This window comes from Ovis aries, chromosome 13, assembly GCF_016772045.2.
Source record: "Ovis aries strain OAR_USU_Benz2616 breed Rambouillet chromosome 13, ARS-UI_Ramb_v3.0, whole genome shotgun sequence".
NCBI classification, from domain to species: domain Eukaryota; kingdom Metazoa; phylum Chordata; class Mammalia; order Artiodactyla; family Bovidae; genus Ovis; species Ovis aries.
The window spans coordinates 60,638,671-60,659,149 of NC_056066.1; the positions used below are offsets into that span (position 1 = coordinate 60,638,671).

General features: G+C 39.5%; 1 protein-coding gene across 2 annotated transcripts; it reads right to left on the reverse strand.

Annotated features, from left to right (window-relative positions):
• Nucleotides 1–10,471: 10,471 nt before the first annotated feature.
• Nucleotides 10,472–20,225, reverse strand: DEFB119 (defensin beta 119). 2 transcript variants are annotated; one of them, XM_027976441.3, is made up of 2 exons: nucleotides 20,061–20,225; nucleotides 10,472–10,730 (listed from the first exon to the last, which is right to left on the reverse strand). In XM_027976441.3, exons 1-2 carry the CDS (start codon nucleotides 20,116–20,118, stop codon nucleotides 10,537–10,539), a joined length of 252 nt encoding a protein of 83 aa, XP_027832242.1. In that variant the 5' UTR covers nucleotides 20,119–20,225; the 3' UTR covers nucleotides 10,472–10,536. The 2 variants fall into 2 exon arrangements, with proteins under 2 accessions (XP_027832242.1, XP_012044396.1); XM_012189006.5 differs by lacking the exon at nucleotides 10,472–10,730 and adding an exon at nucleotides 18,627–18,911 and having other exon boundaries at nucleotides 20,061–20,211.
• Between the last annotated feature and the right edge of the window lie 254 nt (nucleotides 20,226–20,479).

Sequence of the window (20,479 nt, forward strand, 5' to 3'; positions counted from 1 at the left end):
TGACTGAAGGGGTTTTTTAAATTAATTAATTTATTTTAATTGGAGGCTAATTACTTTACAATATTGTATTGGTTTTGCTATACATTGACATGAATCTGCCACGGGTGTACATGTGTCCCCCATCCTGAACCCCCCTCCACCACCCTCCCCATCCCATTCACCAGGGTCATCCCAGTGCACTGACCCTGAGCACCCTGTCTCATGCATTGAACCTGAACTGGCCATCTGTTTCACATATGGTAATATACATGTTTCAATGCTATTCTCTCAAATCATCCCATCCTTGCCTTTTCCCACAGAGTCCAAAAGTCGGTTCTTTACATATGTGTCTCTTTTGCTGTCTCACTTATAGGGTCATCGTTACCACCTTTCTAAATTCCATACATATGTGTTAATATACTGTATTGTTATTTTTCTTTCTGACTTACTTCACTCTATATAATAGGCTCCAGTTTCATCCACCTCATTAGAACTGATTCAAATGCATCCGTTTTAATAGCCGAATAATACTCCATTGTGTATATGTACCACAGCTTTCTTATCTATTCATCTGCTGATGGACATCTAGGTTGCTTCCATGTCCTAGCTATTGTAAACAGTGCTGCGATGAACATTGGGGTACACATCTCTCTTTCAGTTCTGCTTTCCTCAATGTGTATGCCCAGCAGTAGGATTGCTGGGTCATATGGAAGTTCTATTTCCAATTTGAAATTGTGACTGAAGAGTTTTTATACAAAGTACACTACTTTCTACTTTGTTGTATATCTCTCAAGATATACATGTATATCTTGTATACATGTATACACAGAGCTTTGTATAAACAAAGCTTTATAAAAGTTAATCTATATATTTATTTTTATTAAAAAAGCAAACACACTATATACAGTTATGTAGTATTCATCTTTTGTTAATAATATTTTGTGACCATCTTTCCCTGTCACCACCTAAAGATCTGCCTCATTCTTTGCAATGTTGTAAAATTCCACTGTGAGATAAGCCATAATTGTTGAACAGTTATTTGGGAATTTCCTAACTTTCTAACGAACACATCATGAACATACTTGTATACATATCGTTACATATTTGGATCAGGATTATACAAAATAGATTCCCTATTGTCAAATGACCTAGAAGTCAAAAGGTAAGTGTAAAAGATCTTATTCCATTAATTCTTTCCTTATATGCATGGGGGTGTTGCGACTAGGAAAGACACAGAGGTGAAAGATTTTGTGAAAGCAATCCATAAGTCTTGGAAACTTGGAGCACTTGGGCAGTGAAGGAAATATTACATGTTCTGAGGTTTTAAGTCTGAGTGCTCTGGTAAGAGATATAAATTTAACACCATCCCTTTAGAGGGAATAGTTGAGATGATGGAAGCATGAGGTCTTCATGTTTTATCTTGGACAGCCCCCATGTTTAAGAAAGAAGAATAAAAATCAGTGACATTTATAGGAACAAGGAAATCCCTCTACCTCTCACCAACATTGTACAAGGGTCACCACATCACCATAATCCCTCCAGCACTCAGCATTGCTTTTATCTGAGTAATAGCACTCTGTTGGGTTTTTACGGGGTTTTTTGTTGTTGTTGTTCTTCTCTTATCCACATCACCAGATGGTCGACACCGAAATCAGATTGATTATATTCTTTGCAGCCAAAGATGGAGAAGCTCTACACAGTCAGCAAAAACAAGACCAGGGGCTGACTGTGGCTCAGATCATGAACTCCTTATTGCCAAATTCAGACTTAAATTGAAGAAAGTAGGAAAACCACTAGACCATTCAGGTGTGACCTAAATCAAATCCCTTATGACTATACAGTGGAAGTGCGAAATAGATTTAAGGGCCTAGTGATAGACAGAGTGCCTGATGAACTATGGATGGAGGTTCATGACATTGTCCAGGAGACAGGAGTCAAGATCATCCCCAAGAAAAAGAAATGCAAAAAGGCAAAATGGCTGTCTGAGGAGGCCTTACAAATAGCTGTGAAAAGAAGAGAGGCAAAAAGCAAAGGAGAAAAAGAAAGATATTCCCATTTGAATGCAGAGTTCCAAAGAACAGCAAGGAGAGATAAGAAAGCCTTCCTCAGTGATCAATGCAAAGAAAGATAGGAAAACAAAAGAATGGGAAAGACTAGAGATCTCGTCAAGAAAACTAGAGATACCAAGGGAACATTTCATGCAAAGATGGGCTAGATAAAGGACAGAAATGGTATGGACCTAACAGAAGCAGAAGATATTAAGAAGAGGTGGCAAGAATACACAGAAGAACTGTACAAAAAAGATCTTCATGACTCAGATAATCATGATGGTGTGATCAATCACCTAGAGCCAGACATCCTGGAATATGAAGTCAGGTGGGCCTTAGGAAGCATCACTATGAACAAAGCTAGTAGAGGTGATGGAATTCCAGTTGAGCTATTTCAAATCCTGAAAGATGATGCTGTGAAAGTGCTGCACTCAATATGCCACCAAATTTGGAAAACTCAGCACTGGCCACAGGACTGGAAAAGGTCAGTTTTCATCTCAATCCCAAAGAAAGGCAGTGCAAAAGAATGCTCAAACTACTGCACAATTGCACTCATCTCACACACTAGTAAAGTGATGCTTAAAATTCTCCAAGCCAGGATCCTGTAATATGTGAACTGTGAACTTCCAGATGTTCAAGCTGGTTTTAGAAAAGGCAGAGGAACAAGAGATCAAATTGCCAACATGCGCTGGATCATCAAAAAAGCAAGAGAGTTCCAGAAAAACATCTATTTCTGCTTTATTGACTATGCCAAGGCCTTTGACTGTGTGGATCACAATAAACTGTGGAAAATTCTGAAAGAGAAGGGAATACCAGACCACCTGACCTGCCTCTTGAGAAACCTATATGCAGGTCAGGAAGCAACAGTTAGAACTGGACATGGAAAAACAGACTGGTTTCAAATAGGAAAAGGAGTACATCAAGGCTGTATATTGTCACCCTGCTTATTTATTACATGCAGAGTACACCATGAGAAATGCTGGGCTGGAGGAAGCACAAGCTGGAATCAAGATTGCCAGGAGAAATATCAATAACCTCAGATATGCAGATGACACCACCCTTATGGCAGAAAGCAAAGAAGAACTAAAGAGCCTCTTGATGAAAGTGAAAGAGGAGACTGAAAAAGTTGGCTTAAAGCTCAACATTCAGATAACTAAGATCATGGCATCCGGTCCCATCACTTCATGGCAAATAGATGGGGAAACAGTAGAACAGTAGCTGGCTTTATTTTTCTGGGCTCCAAAATCATTGCAGATTGTGATTGCAGCCATGAAATTAAAAGACGCTTACTCCTTGGAAGGAAAGCTATGACCAACCTAGATAGCATATTAAAAAGCAGAGACATTACTTTGCCGACAAAATTCCATCTAGTCAAGGCTATGGTTTTTCCAGTGGTCATGTATGGATGTGAGAGTTGGACTGTGAAGAAAGCTGAGCACCAAAGAATTGATGCTTTTAAACTGTGGTGTTGGAGAAGTCCCTTGGACTGCAAGGAGATCCAATCTAAACCTGCAGTCCATCCTAAAGGACATCAGTCCTGGGTGTTCATTGGAAGGACTGATTTTGAAGTTGAAACTCCAATACTTTGGCCACCAGATGTGAAGAGCTGACTCATTGGAAAATACCCTGATGCTGGGAAAGACTGATGTCAGGAGGAGGATGAGATGGTTGGATGGCATCACCGACTCAATGGACATGGGTTTGGCTGGACTCCGGGAGTTGGTGATGCACAGGGAGGCCTGGTGTGCTGCGGTTCACGGGGTCACAAAGAGTCAGACATGACTAAGCAACTGAACTGAACTGAACTATCCTGTATATATCCAAATAGTTATGAACAGCCTGCTTTCAAAGACCTGCAAGACCCCGTGAGCTCTCAACCTCCATTACATTTCTCCATTACTCTCCAACTAATTTATTCTACAGTCACCATGACAACCTTATCTTCAAAAACTTTGAGATAAATCCTGCCTCTGGGTCTTTGTACTTGCAGCCTCCTCTGTCTGGTACACTCTTCCTCCAATTAGTATCAAAATCTCACTTTCTCATTTCCTTCTCAATGAGGTCTTTTGCTACTTCTCTTCCAAACACAGGCTTCCTATTCCATTTTCCCTGTTAAAATGCTCTTCAGAATACTTTTCATCTATTTCTAATGGCATCTTAAATAAAGAACATTTTACTTTCTCCTCTTACTTACAATTTCACTGTTTCTCGAGAAGACAAATCTCCATGAGAGCAGAAAGCTTAGTTTATTTTGCTATCAGACTCCAGTGTTCTTGCCTTGAGAATCCCAGGGACGGGGGAGCCTGGTGGGCTGCCATCTATGGGGTCGCACAGAGTCGGACACGACTGAAGCGACTTAGCAGCATCAGCAGCAGCATGCCTTCCTGTATCCTGAACAGTGCCTTCAACGTTTGTTGAATAAATAAACAAGTTACATTTGTTGAATGAATAAACAGTTTCCACTTCTGTTAATTGCCTATTTATATCCTTTGCTCATTGTTTCTATTTGGGAGGTGATGCTTTCTTGTTGATAGGCAGATCTTTATCTATTTTTTATATTATTCCCTAGTCAGGTTTAGTCACTGGGTATTATTCCTTATTCTGTCATCTACCTGTCTATGAACTTTGCCCATTACATGTCCTTCAACTGAACAGAAAACTTAATTCTGGTCTAATCAAATTCAACAATATTCTGCCTTGTGAGTCGTGCTTGGTGATTTTCTTAAAGAAGTTTTTCCTCTTCTTAGGTCTCAAAGGAAATCTCTGATGTTATCTTCTAATAACTTTTCAGCCTTGCCTTTCACTTTTAAATCTTTAAGCCACAAGATGGAATGTGTAAATCCACTTTTATTTTTCTCATGGAGTTCACCAGTTTTGCCAGTACTGCATGCTAAATAATGTATGCCTCTTCATTGATTCACAATGTCATTGTTAGCGCGTATTAAGCTCTCCATGGATCTATTGCAAACTGTCTACTCTATTCTGTTGGTTTATTTGTTCTGGTGACAAGCTACTATGGATTTTTTATTACAATGGCTTGATAGGCTGTCAGTGTCTAGAAGAGCAAGATTTTGTCTTATTTCTTTTTTAAAGTAATATTAGCTATTGGTGGCCTCTATTCTTAATTATAAATTTTATTTTTTTTCAGTTTTTTTCAGTTTTTTATTTTTTAAATTTAGAATGCATGTAAGAATTAAAGATTTTAAAATTTAAAAAATAAAAAAAAAATAAAATAAAATAAAATCTTTAATTCTTACATGCGTTCCCAAACATGAACCCCCCTCCCACCTCCCTCCCCATAACATCTCTCTGGGTCATCCCCATGCACCAGCCCCAAGCATGCTGCATCCTGCGTCAGACATAGACTGGCGTAATTATAAATTTTAAAGTAAAACAATGAAGTTTCCCAAAAATCCCACTGGGATTTTGAAGAGAATTTCATTAAATTTGTGGATTAATTTACAGGAAAGTAAATCTATATAATAATTATCATCTCTTTCAAGATCACACTTTCTGTTATGGTTTTAAACTATATCCCATAGAAGTCTTAGATATTCTCAGTTTAAAACAAGATATTTCATGACTATGATATATATTTTATTATACTTTTTGGTCAGTTACTATTGGTGTAGAAAAGTGCCATGGAGTCTTGTAAGTTGATATTGCATCTGACATAATTACTGAACTCCTGTTAATTGTAATAATTTGTTGGTTACTTTTTTATATTATAATCATGACTGCTAGAATGAATGACAATTTTCTCCCTTTCCTTCCAATCCTTATACTCTTGTTTGGTTTTGGTTTTTTCCTTAAAACATTAGCCAGGCCCCCACTATCATTTCAAAAGATAGTAGTAATAGAAGAGTATCTTTGTTTTCCTGACCTCAGAGGGAATTAGTTTCTCCAATAGGTAATGTTATTTCTAGAATTTGATACATCAGTTCAGTTCAGTTCAGTCACTCAGTCATGTCCGACTCTTTGCGACCCCATGAATCACAGCACGCCAGGCCTGCCTGTCCATCACCAGCTCCCGGAGTTCACTCAGACTCGCGTCCATTGAGTCAGTGATGCCATCCAGCCATCTCATCCTCTGTCGTCCCCTTCTCCTCCTGCCACTAATCCCTCCCAGCATCAGAGTCTTTTCCAATGAGTCAACTCTCTTCATGAGGTGGCCAAAGTACTGGAGTTTCAGCTTCAGCATCATTCCTTCCAAAAGAAATCCCAGGGCTGATCTCCTTTGATACATAACCTTCACCAAATTAAGGAAATCCCCATTACGCTTGCTTTGCCTAGTTTTCATCATAAGTAAGCACTGGACTTTATCAAGTAATTTTTCTGTATAAAATAAAATAATTTTATTATTTATCTCCTTAATTCTATATAGGTAGTGAATTTCACTGGAGGATTTCATAATGTTGGATGGTAATTTTGCTTTTGGGGTTAAACTCTCCTTGATCTCCTGTATTTTAATATATTGCTGAATTCAGTTAACTAATACTTTATTTAGGATTTTTTAACCTATATTTAAAAAGAAAATAGACCTATTATTTTCTAGTTTTGGATTATAGTTGTCTCATAAAATGATCCAGACAGCTTTCCTTTCTCCCTCCACCTCTATTTTCTGGAACATTTTATACAAGATCAATACTTGGATCTTCTGTGAAATTAAAGTCATCCAGAATAACAGCTTTACTCACAATGGCTAAAAGGTGGAAGCAATCCAAATGTTCATTAATTGGTGAATAGAAGTAAAAATGTAGTACATATATGCGATGGAATATTATTCAGCTTCAAAAAGGAACGGATTCTGACACACGCTGCAATGTGGATGAACACTGAAGACACAGTGTTAAGTGAAATGTCAGTCACAAAATGACAAATACTGTGATTCTACTCACATGAGGTATTTAGAGTGGTCAGACTCATAAAGACAAAAATCAAAATGATAGTTGCCAGGGGAATGGGGTGAAGATTTTAACGGGTACAAAATTTCCACTGCAAGATGAAAAGTTTAGTGGGTGTATGTTAGTGATGGCAACACAACGAAGTGAATTATACCAACATGGGTGTGTGTGTGTGTGTGTGCGTGCGTGTGCATGCTTAGTCAGGTCCGACTCTTTGTGACTCTGGACTGCTGTCCACCAGTCTCCTCTGTCCACGGGATTCTCCAGGCAAGAATACTGGAGTGGGCTGCCATTGCCTCTTCCAGGAGATCTTCCCGACCCAGGAGTCAAACTCGAGTCTCCTGAATTGGCAGGAGAATTCTTTACCACTGATCCACCTAGGAAGCCTTGAATTATACCAAACTACTACTTTAAAATGGTTTAATTGATCAATTTTATATTATATGTATTTTACCAAAATTGTAAAAATCATCTAGGGCTGAGTCTTTGGGGAAGAAAAGTTTTTTCACTACAATGTCAATTTCCAAACACTTTTTGATTTATTGAGGTTTACATTTTCTTCCTAGGCCATCACTGGAATATTTTTAGAAATTTACACATTTCATCTAGGTTTTCAATTTTAGTAGTGTACAGTTGTTGATAATTCCTTTCTGTGTTTTTAATATGTTTTATCTAGTTTTATTTCACCATTTCACTAAGGATGTCATTTTTATTTTCCTCTTTTTTTTCTTGATTGTTCTTTCCAGTTTTCTGATTTCTTTAACTTCTAACTTTATCATTTCTGATTTTATTACTGCCCTTCTAATTTTTTTAATTTTTATCATATTGTTTAATTTTCAAATACATGGGGTTTTAACTCTGATTTTATTGCATTTGATTGGGAAACATAGATTGTCTGATGTTAAGCAAATGGAACTTATTAAGGTTTTTTTAATGGCCTGAATCCTTGCTACATAAGATGTAGTCCATGGACTAGTAGTACTGACATCTTCTAGAAGATTGTTAGAAAAGCACAAACTCAAGTGTTTTCCCATCAACTGAAATAAAAATTGCATTTTACCAAGACTTCTATGATTTGTACATAGTGTAAGAAGTATTGGCCTAAAATCTGACCAAATGAAGCATCTCACCTAGGAATATCTACACTGTTCTGAGGTCCTATTTCTCAGTTTCTCAGTCATGCCTGACTGCAACCCCATGAACGGTAGCCCTCTGGTCTCCTCTGTCCTATCCCTCTGGTCTCCTACCTGGGATTTCCCAGGTCAAAATACTGGAGGGGGTTGCCATTTGCTTCTCCAGGGGACCTTCCCAATCAAACCTACATCTCCTACATTGGCAGGCAGACTTTTTACCACCGAGCCACCAGGAAAGCCCATTCTAAGGGTCTAGTAATGTTTTATTTCTTAATCAGAATGCAGGTATATGGGTATTCATTTTATTATTTTTAAAGTACAGAGATATATTTTATATACGTATTTGAATGTATATTTTGAATGCATTCAAAGAAATTTAGCTGCGTGGGATATGAGCAATGCAAATAACCCAATCATACCTACGACAGGATGAACTTGTGTTATGCAGATTGCTTCACACAAGCCCAGGGAACTTCATTACTAGTTCCAATTCCTTGTGACTGACAAGCTGCTTTTTTATTTATGAGATGCAAGATGCATCTCTACATTCAGAAAAAATTTTTAAATGGGCAGATAGGAGATTCAGAACAGATACTTTTAGAAACGTGGTATTTACCAGGCCTGAGCTGGGAATCTAGCAAGTTGCTGGTTGCCAAATATACAGTCATGCTTGTTAAGTTGAGAGCCTCAAACCTAAAATCAGTGATCTTTCCTTTTATTTTTCAGCCTATGGTGGTAGAAAAAGATGCTGGAACAACTCAGGGCACTGCAAAAAAAAATGCGCTGCTGATGAAGTAATACGAGCAGTATGTAAGAATCGTCAATCCTGCTGTGTTTCACAACTAGCGGTTTTCGTCAAGGAAACTATCACTTCTTCCCCATTCACGAATGGTTGGGAAGAAAAGGATATGGATAGAATTGTATCAGTAGCATCTACTTCAACCTACTTGGAATAAATAACAAGAATAAAGAAGATTAAAAGTCTGACCCAGCCCTGAAAACCATATTTCTCTAACTTATGTTCTTCAAAGCTCACGACTTCCTCTTGACCATCACTCTCCCTATCTTCAAAGTGATAGCGTAAGTCGTATAGATCAACGCACTGAAAAATATCACAGTCACCCACTCCCACCCTCCATCAATGTGTGATTCTAGAATAAAAGGCTGTGTAAAGAAGTCCCCCAAATTTCCAGCATTTCCAGTGGATAAACTCCTTGGTGCTTTTCTTGAAATTTCAAATTTTTTCCACAGTTTTAATCAATTTTTAGTGTTCCTAGTTTGTAGTTTAGCTATGCACAGCCTTAATTACTTGAAGTATTCCAACTCTGATCTTTCCATTTGGCCTTCTGCCTTCTGAATAAGTGTTTTGGAATACCAGAGGCACTCCTTGTGTTAGTCCTGCCTCTTGATGGCAACATAAATGGTGACAGTAAAAATTCCCTGTGTTTAGGAGAGTAGTTCTAGGACACCAAAGGCTTTCTTTATAACAGCAGATACCTCAGATGAAAGGATGCATTTTATAAATGTCTTAACATTATCACTCACTGTAGGAAACTGGCTGGTCCAGGTATGAGCTACGAGAACTCCTTTTTACCCCCATTGCTTCAAGGTTGGAATAGAAGTTATTGAAAAACTGGCTTCATAGACCCGTTTCCTTAACCAAGCCTTATTTGCATACGGACATCCATGGACCGGGATGATCACTTAACTAGGGGATGAAAAGGTGGGTCCTTTTGTCCACCTTATTGCTGAAAGCTTTGTCTCCCCCTGATGGCACAAACGTATATTCACACCCCATCTCTTCTCAGAAAGGTCCATGAAACTCTACCACATACTTCTAATTCTAATATTTTAAGTCTTTGAAAGGCTGAATCTCTGGTCTTTGGTTTCTGCTAACTTAAATTCATGGTGCCTTATTTCCTTGTGTGTTTTACAATCTGGGGGGCTTCCCTTGTGGCTCAGCAGGTAAAGAACTACCTTCAATGCAGGAAACCTAGGTTCAATCCCTGGGTTGGGAAGATCTCCTGGAAAAGAGAATGGCTACCCACTCCAGTATTCTGGCCTGGAGAATTCCATGGACAGTATAGTCCATGGGGTCACAAAGAGTTGGATACGACTGAGCGACTTTCACTTTCCTTCCCTTTTTGGTTTGGGGCTCTAATCTTTGCATTTTCTTTTATCTAGTAAATTAGTTGGATAGTGACTTAAAATATTTCCCAGGTGTTTCAGTGGTTAAAAAAGAAAAAATCCACCTGCCAATGTAGGAGCCACACGAGACGTGGATTCAACCCTTGGATTGGGAAGATCCCCCAGAGAAGGAAATGGCAACCCAGAATAGGCAAGATATCTTATCATGCAAAACTTAATCTCTCACTATGTTTTCCATTGGATGAGAAACACACAAGAGTGGCAGGTGCATGAATTTTAATAAAGGAATATTGGCAGCAGGTTGAGGATAGTGACCACTACCACTCAAGATACTTTTGGCCAGCGATTCTCTCGGCTCCAGTCATTTTTCCCTTCTTTGCCAGAAATGTCTATCCTTACATAGGAAGGGAGGCAGCAGGGTTGATAATTTCTGCAATAGAAGTAGGGCTCTTCAGACTGTCTGCAAGCAGGTCTACAGATTCCCAAGTCACCCATGCATCGAAGCATGTGACGTCTGCCTGGCCAAAAAAAAAAAATATATACAGATAGTTAATTTCTATTTAGCAGTAACAAATCTGACAATTCAGGGAGCATAGTGAAAGCATAAAGAGCTAAAACAATAATAAGTACCATTTCACACCTGTTAAAGTGACCCAAACTCAGACTATTGAAAACAGTAAATGCTGGCAAGGAAGTGGAGCAATAGGAAGTCTCACTCATTGACGGTGAGAAAGGAAAATGGTATAGCTTGGTGGTTTCTTACAAAACTAAGCATATTCTTACCCATGTGATCCTACAATTGCACTCCTTGTTCTGTACCCAAAGGACTTGAAACTTTATGTCCAGACAAAAATCTGCACACAGCTTTATTCATAAATGACAACATTTGGAGGCAACCAAGATGCCCTTCAGTAGGTGAGAAGATAAATAAACTAAGACACATCCAGACAATGGGATATTATTCAGCTCTAAAACAAACAAACAAACAAAGAGCTATCAAGCTATGAATAGACACAGAAGAAGCTTAAATGCACATCACTAAGTGAAAGAAGCTGAACCAAGAAGCCTACCGTATAATCCCAGCTATGTGAATTTCTGGAAAAGGATACGATAAAAAGATCATTGGTTGCCAGGGGTTGGAATGGGGGAAGAGATGAGTACGTAGGGCACAGATGATGTGGGGGGTGGTGAAGATAGCCTATGTGATACTATAATAGTGGATTCATGTCAATATACATTTGTCCAAATCCATAGAATGTACAAGCCCAAGAGTGAGTCTTCATGTGAAACTATGGACTTGGGGTGATTATGATGGGTTAATGTAGATATGTCAGTTGTAATAAATGCACAACTCTGGTGGCAGATGTTATAACAGAGGAGCCTTGAATGAGTAGGGGCAGACAGCGTATGGGAAATCTCTGTCCCTTCTTCTCAATTTTGCTGTGAACCTAAAACTGGCTTAGTGAATACCTTAAAATAAATAAAGCTGCTATAAACACTTGTCTATAGGTTTTTGGAACTACGTTTTCATTTCTCTGGAATATATGCCCAAGAGTGCATTTGCTGTGTAGTATACTCATTATATATTTAGTTTAGTGGTTGTACCATTTAACATTCACTCAAGAGATGTATAAAAGAATCGGTTTCTCTGCATCATGGCTGGCATTTGGTATTGTCACTATTTTTAATTTTAATTGTTCTAATAGATATGTAAGGAATCTCATTGTGGTCTTAATTTAATTTGCATTTTTCTAATTGCTAGTGATGTTGAGCATCTTTTCATGTGCTCCTTTGCCATCCGTATAACCTCTTCAATGAAATATCTTTTCACGTTTTTCTTCCAATTGGATTGTATACTTTTTTCTGTTGAGTTTTGAGAGTTGTTTCTCTATTCTAGATACAAGTTCTTTGTCACATATGTGGTTTGCAAATATTTCACCCAATTTTTTTTCCAATTATTAGTTTGTCTTTTTGTCTGTCCTTTTCACAGGATCTCACAGAGTGCAAGTTTTAAATTTTAATTGAATCCTTTTTTTTTTCTTTTACGGATTATGCTTTTCATCTCTAAGAACTCTTCACCTAGCCCTAGGTCTGAACATTTTTCCTGTGTTTTCTTCCAAAAGTTTGCATTTTACTTTTAAATCTATGATACACTTTGGGTTAATTTTTGTGTAAGTTGTTAGGTTTAGGTTGAGAGCCTTTTTTCTCTGCCTACAGACTTTCAATTGCTCCAGCAATATTTATTGAAAAATATATTTTCTTCTATTGAATTACTTTTGCACATTTGTGAAATATCAGTTGGTTGCACTTGTGTAGGGCTATTTCTGTTCAGTTGAACTGTGTGTCTATCTCTCCACCATGACCACACAGTCTTGGTTACTTTAGCTATGTAAGTCTTAAAATCTGGTAGAATAATTTCTCTGCGTTTGTTCTTTGTTTTAGCTATTCTCATTCCTTTGCAAATTTCTCTACAGATGAATTATAGAGCAGACATTCTTATCTGTATCCACAATAAACCTTACTGGAATTTTGACAGAAATTGATAGAAAACGGATCTATAAATTTAAGGAGAATTTACATCTTTCCTAGCTGAATCTTACAATCTATAATCACAGTGTGTCTTCATTTATTTATGTCTTCTTTGACTTTTTATCTACATTCTGTAATTTTCAGCCTACAATTTCTGTACATGTTTCATTAGATATTCACTTAACCATCTTATTTTTTGGAATGATTGTGACTGATGTGTTTTTAATTTCAGTGTTCATATGATCTGTGATAGGACATAGCAATATAACTAATTTTTTAATTTATTTATTTTTAATTGGAGAATGATTTCTTTACAATGTTGTGTTCATTTCTGCCATGCATCAACAGGAATCAGCCATAGGTATACATGTGTCGCTTCCCTCTAGAACTTCCCCCCACCTCCCACACTATCCCACTCCTCTAGATTGTCTCAGAGCAGCATGCTGAGCTCCCTGTGTTACACAGCAACTTCTCATTAGCATCTATTTTACAAATCCATGCATGTATGCTAAGTTGCTTCAGTCGTGTCTTACTCTTTGCGACTCTACAAACTGTAGCCCGCCAGGCTCCTCTGTCCATGGGATTCTCTAGGCAAGAATACTGGAGTGGGTTGCCATGCCCTTCTCCAGAAGATCTTCCCAGCCCAGGGATCAAACTTGCATCTCTTAAATCTCCTGCATTGGCAGGTAGATTCTTTTCCACTAGCGCCACCTGGAAAGCCCATTTTACAAATGATAACGTATATAATATTTTACAAATGGTAATGTATATAAAAATGAAGATAATTCTTTGTCGGTTGCTTCATTTGCAATCATTTTCTCTCATCCTGAGGGTTGTTCAGTTTCCTTTGCTGTGCAAAACCTTTTAAGGTTAATTAGCACAGAGTCGGACACGACTGAAGCGACTTAGCAGCAGCAGTAGCAGATTCCGTTTATGGGCTTCCCTGGTGGCTCATATGGTAAAGAATGGCCACTCTTTCAGTTTGTCCCACCCTCTCCTTCCCTCACTGTGTCCATAAGTCTGTTCTCCATGTCTGAGTCTCTGTTCCTGCCCTGCAAATAAGTTCATCACTACCATTTTCCTAAATTCCATATATACGCGTTAATATACAATATGTGTTTTTCTCTTTCTGACTTACTTCACTCCATACAACAGACTCTAGGTTCATCCACCTCACTGGAACTGACTCAGATTTGTTCTGTTTTATGGTTAATACTCCATGTATATATGTACTACAACTTCTTGATCCATTCATCTGTCGATGGACATCTAGTTTGAGTCCATGTCCTGGCTATTGTAAATAGCGTTGCAGTGAACATTCGAATACATATGTATTTTTAAATTGTGGCTTTCTCAGCTGGGTCATATGGTAGTTTTATTCCTAGTTTTTTAGGAATCTCCATACTGTTCTCCATAGTGGCTGGATCAATTTACATTCCCATCAACAGTGCAGGAGGGTTCCCTTTTCTCCACATCCTCTTCAGCATGTACTTTTTGGAGATTTTTTTATGATGGGCATTCGGACTGGTGTGAGGTGATACTTCACTGTAGTTTTGCTTTGCATTTCTCTAATAATAAGCAATGTTGAACTTTTTTTTCCATGTGTTTATTAGCCATCTCGATGTCTTCTTTGGAAAAAATGTCTGTTTAGGTCTTCTGCCCATTTTTTGATTGGGTTGTTTGTTTTTCTGATGCTGAGCTGCATGAGCTGCTTATATATTTTGAAGATTAATCCTTTGTCAGCCGCTTCATTAGCAATTATTGTCTCTCATTCTGAAGGTTGTCTTTTCATCTTGTTTACAGTTTCCTTTGCTGTGCAAAAGTTTTCAAGTTTAATTAGGTTCCATATATGGGCTTCCCTGGTAGCTCATATGGTAAAGAATCAACTTATAATGCAGGAGACCCCAGTTCAATCCCTGGGTTGGGAAGATCCTCTGGAGAAGAGAATGGCTACTTACTCTAGTATTCTTGCCTGGAGAACCCCATGAACAGAGGAACCTGGTGGGGTTCCTCTAGCCTATGGGGGACCCTATAGCCTATGGTGTCGCAAAGAGTTGGAAACGACTGAGCAATTAACACATTCACTTTCAAGTTCTATTTGTTTATTTTTGCTTATATCTCCGTTACTCTGGGAGGTGGATCGTAGATGATCTTGCTATGATTTATGTTGAAAAGTCTTCTGCCTATGTTTTCCTCTAAGAGTTTTATAGCTTCTGGTCTTACATTTAGGTCTTTAATCCATTTTGAGCTTATCGTTACGTACGGTGTTAGGATGTGCTCTAATTTCATTTTTCCACACATAGCTGTCCTGTTTTCCCAGCACCACTTATTGAAAAGACTATCTTTTCTGCATTGTATGGTCTTGTCTCATTTGTCAAAGATAAGGTGCCCAGAAGTGTGTGGTTTTATCTCTGGGCTTTCTATCTTGTTCCATTGGTCTATATTTCTGTTTTTGTGCCAATACATACTGTCTTGATGACTGTAACTTTGTAGCATAGTCTGAAATGAGAAAGGTTGATTCTTCCAGCTCCATTTTTCTTTCTCAAGACTGCTTTGGCTACGCAGAGTCTTTTGTGTTTCCATACAAACTGAGAAAATTTTTGTTCTAATTCTGTGAAAGATGCCACTGGTAATTTGATAGGGATTCCACTGAATCTATAGATTGCTTTAGGTAGTATCATCATTAGAAATACAACTAACTTTTGTATGTGTATCTTGTATCCTGTGACCTTACTAAACTTATTCATTTGTTTTAGATTTTTTAGAGATTCTTTTGTATTTTCTGTATAATTCATTATGACACCTGCAAATACAGTTTTATTCCTTCTTTTCTAATCTATATGCCTTTTATTTCCTTTTCCTGCCTTAATGCACTGTCTAGAACTCCCCAGAATTAAAAGGAATGAACCATTGATCCATATAATTTGGGTATATCTCAAGAACATAATGTTGAGTGAAAATATGTCAGTCTCAAAAGATCAAATATGATTCCATTTATACAAGTCTTAAAATGACAAAATTATAAAGATGGGAAACAGATTAGTAGTTATCAGGGATTAGGGGTAGTGACAGAGGTGAGGGCAAAGAGGAGAGTCTGTGCCACTAGAAAGGAATAGCAGGAGGGAGATCTTTTTGGTGACAGAAGAGTTCTGTAATCTTGATCATAATAACGGTCACATTACACTTGTGATAAAATGTCATGGAATTAGGCACATTCATTGCACCAGTATCAGTTGTACTGCTGTACAAACAGAGGCTGACTTGAGCTTAAGTTACACCGGCAGGCCTATGTATCAACCTGAAAAAAAGTCCAGGATGGACACCCAGTCTTCCTTGTTTTGGGGTCACAATGCTTCTACAGTTGCCAGGTCAACCCCTGCACCCCAGGGGGGCTCTGCTCTTCCCTGCCAAAGTTTCTACTCTTCCTCTTCATCTCTCAGCCTACAAGGAATAAAAAGAAAGATTCAAGTAGGCCTTCCAAAACCAAAAACAACTCTTTCTGCCATATCCTCAGAGAAAAGATCCCTTTCCATTTTCCTTGAGAAGAAGGGCCAATGTGAGATTTACATCCAAAAGAAGTGTACGCAGAAGAGTGCATTTGACATGGTAAAGCAAGCAGGCCAGCCTGCTTCACCCTTTCTCCCCTGGAGTTTCAAAAGTGCTCAAACTGCCCTCAAAGCTTTTGTTGGGGTCTTTGCACCTCTTAGCACCCGCACTCCTACTAGCCCCCATCACTGTGCCCCACCGCTCACTTATCACCATGACAACCTAACATCACCTTCAATGTTCCTGCAGCTCTCTCACCAGCAGCCAGAGAAAATCTGCTTATTTGTCCCAGTATTGTCTTGGACCCACTTCTGAAAATGGATCACTTTTCCCCTCCTTGGGCCTCAGTTTCCAATCTGTGAAATGGGAAGACAGAGGAAAGTTGCCTAGACCGGAGATTCTCACAGTTTGGGGGCTATCTGGAATACAGGACGTTTGACAGGGAGTTGTGGGGTTTAGGGTTTTATTTCCCAAAAGAATAATCTAAGAGAATTTTCAAAATTTCAAATGCCCAGACCCCAGAGACTCAAGTTCAGAGATTCAGACAAGGGAGTTATGTGTCTTCTGAAGACTTATGGTGACTCAACGGTGAGTTCCAAGACCTTTTTTCATCCCACCATCGTATCACTCCCCATGGCTGTCTCTACCTAAAGTACAGAGGAGGTTCTTAATAAATGTTGTTGACTGAGTGAAAAAGCCATGCCTCATAGTGAATTAATTTGGTGAGAGTATGACTGGCTGTGTGTGAAGAAGTTAACACCAGGCCCCCGGTATTGGGGAATCCGTAGGCTCTTCCCTTTCACACTGTGAAACTTATGTATTTTAAGAGCAAACTGATGAATAAATTGTAAGAATCCCCTTGAGAAAGGCCCCAGAGCTGCTCTGCAACCTTCCTAATATGCCAGCTGGAGCCAAATTCACCTGAGACAGTGGGACTCTGATCCCTCTAGCCCAGAAAGGATCCCACCCTGAATCATGATTGATGCAGCAGCTATCTATAAAACTCCTCCCACACGCCAAATCCACTTGTACTTTCACAAATGAATTCATAATTCACCTATTCATTCACCCAGGACACACTATGTCAAATCTGATCCAAGTGCTTGGCTTAACAACAGGCATACTGATGTAAATAAGAGTGATCTCAACCCCCAAGGCTTTCCATCTGGTGTGTGTGTACTTGGGGATTAGTGAGAAGGGAACAGTGACGAATAATTATACAAGAACACAATACGTGCCCTAAGAATGGCTTGCTGTGGGCATCTGAAAACAACCTGGGAAGAAAGGACTGTGTTGGTCCCTGCGGCTCTGCAGATACCTACCTTACAGAGTTATTTCAGAGGAGTGACAGTTTGGTTCAAACTTTGTGATTTAAGAGTTTGTCAAGTAGTTATTCTTTTAAATAAAAGTAACATATCTAACATTAAAAATTAAAAAAGACAAACACTTTGTGAAGCCAGTCAGAACTCAGTTTGAACACCTCCTCTATCTTAACGTTGCGCAACCTTGGCTAATTATATCACCTCTCTAGACCTCAGTTTCTGCATCGGTAAGATACGGATAATAAGAGGGTTGTGTAAGAATAGGGTGATTTCAAGTCTATAAGCACCCATCACTGTGCCTGGAACATAAGAAGTGTCAATGACAACTATTTTATAGATACTGTTATTATAATCATTAAGAAACAGTGAGACAGAGCTCCTGTGCAGGCTTTTAATGGTAGGGGCATTAGTTGGGCTTTGAAGGATGAGAAGGAGTTCATCACAGAGATGAGCCTAGTGACGGGGACAAGGTGAAGGGGAACCATGGACCAAGGCAACAGAAGGGGCGGGGGAGGATGGTAAGAGCCAAAAGAGAAAGTCTGTGAGCAGCAGCCATGGGAAATGAAGCTGAGCTATCATTTCAATGAGTAAATTTATGAGTTTTATCCTTCTTTAGTACTTGCAAACCTTCTGATTCTTTGGGCTGTGGTCTCTTGAGCATCAAAAGGCATGTCAGCCAGCTTCCCTAGAAATCCAAGTATTTGGGCTCAGCTAAGTCTCTATCCATCCCAGCTAATTCACTCCAAAACCAGGCCAACTGTTTCAGCCTAAAGACGCTCCCACTCACTAGGGAGCAACTGTCTCTTGACTCCCCACCCGTGCTCTTCAGTTCATTCCAGCTCCAATAGCCTTCCCTGCAGGTGGCAGATGAAGAATTATGTTCAGGACTGTGATCATTACCCAACTGCTGTAGCCAAGCCCCAGAGATGTCTCTCTGCTAACTCTTAACACCCTTCCTGCCATTTCCCCACCCTCAATCCATTTGGAGTATCATTCATGATTGACAGACACAAGAAACAGATTTGCAAGTTTTAATGGAATGTAGGAACTAAAGAACAGGAAACAAAGTCATTTCTATCCATGATTTCCATGAATCTTCCCTGTATTGACAAGTTTGGCCTTAACTGTCTCCTTGTGTCACTTGAGGAGTGGTCCAAGGGAGCATTCGATCAATTGTCATTGGTACGATTGTCAAATAACGACTAAGGATACAGCACCGTTTACGATTTGAGCAGCGTGTGACACTGTCTTCATCATTTTTGCACACCAACCGGCATTTTCCCTTCATCCAACATTCTTCCTCTGGACATAGGAACAACCATTAAGTAGATGTTAGTATTCCTCAGCTGGATAGACAAGGGGAAGCAGAGGAGGTGTAGGAGTTCAGGGGAGGAGTGGAGGGAGAGAGTTAATGCTAGACCCAGTCCCAGGAAAGGAGAGAAGAGATCTCACAAGGGGAGAGAACTGTAACAATTTTTCCAAGGTTGGGAACTCAAGGGTTTTAAGAAAGCCTTTTTCATAATCTCACATTTCTGTCTTTCTATCCCCCCACTTCCTACTCCTAATTTTGAGATCAAATGATGCCAATGAAGTTCCCACCTAACAGAGCTTGGGAATGATGGGAAAAGGACAGTGAACATCTGTCTTATTAGGGAATGGAAGAGATTCCCTCACATTTCCACAGACTCAGCTCTTTTATCAGTTGTCTAAGGTTGAACCCAACAAATCCCAACTCCAACCCAACTCAACCTCCTATCCTCCTTGACCCCATATTCACCCAATTCAAACTCAAATACCCAGGCCAATTTTAATTAGAACTCCCAGCTTTACCCAACTCAATGCCCCTGGAGCCCTAACTCCCAGTCAAACCCAAGTCTAATCAAGTCACCAACTTCAATCCTAAGCAGCATTCCATCACCTAGCTGAACCTCAGGCACCCGGACACCATCCAGTACCAACTCTCAACCTCAGTCCAAGCCCCAATCTAATTCCCAACACCAAATCCACCCAACTCAAAATTCCATACCCCCTCCAGCCTACTCCAAATCATCAAGGAAGCCCAACTCCTCGCCTCTGGCTCTTCCTCATTTTCCTGTTATCACTCCAAGCCAAAGTCTTGCCACCCCATCACAACTCACCCTCAACCTTCAATGTAATCTCCCAAAGCCCCAAGAAGTTCCCAACCCGCACCAGACCCTTTACCCCTAAGCCCTCCTCCATGATGCCAGCAGAATACCAGCCTTCCCTTCAGTACTCCAATTATCTCCATCCCCCTACCTTGGAAAAAAAAAAAGAATCAGGGAGAGATGTGAACAGGAGATGATTATGAGAAAACCTCCCCAAACCACATGAATTGAGAAAGGGCTTCAGATGCTGCCCACAGTGAGGGGGAAGAGGAGGGAGAGACATTTATGACCAAGATCCCAGACATTTGAGAGACACCCAAATTACCTGATACCACTGGTTCCATGGCCAGAAGGATGGCAAGAAACAGGAAGAGAAACTTCATGACTGGAAGGTCACAGGAGAAGGACGTGGTTGTGCTGCAGGCTATGGAGAACAGAGCTGTCCTCTGCAGGGATGAGTCTTGTTTTCATTGGCAGGACCGTGGGCAGTGAATTACAGCAGAAGAGGATTTATATCAGATCAAACAAGCCGAAGGACAATGTGTAGCAGATTCCGCAGCAAAGCACGAGATGAGAGGGTGGGAAACCGGCCAGCATCCGTGCCAAAAGGGCTTTTCTCTCCTAGTAAGGAGACGGGCAAATTAAAGCCATTTGGCCTTTTGAGATCCACAAAGGGATTAATCAATTAATGCATATCAAGACACATTTTTTTTCTTTTTTAATTGAATTTATTTGTTTTTAATT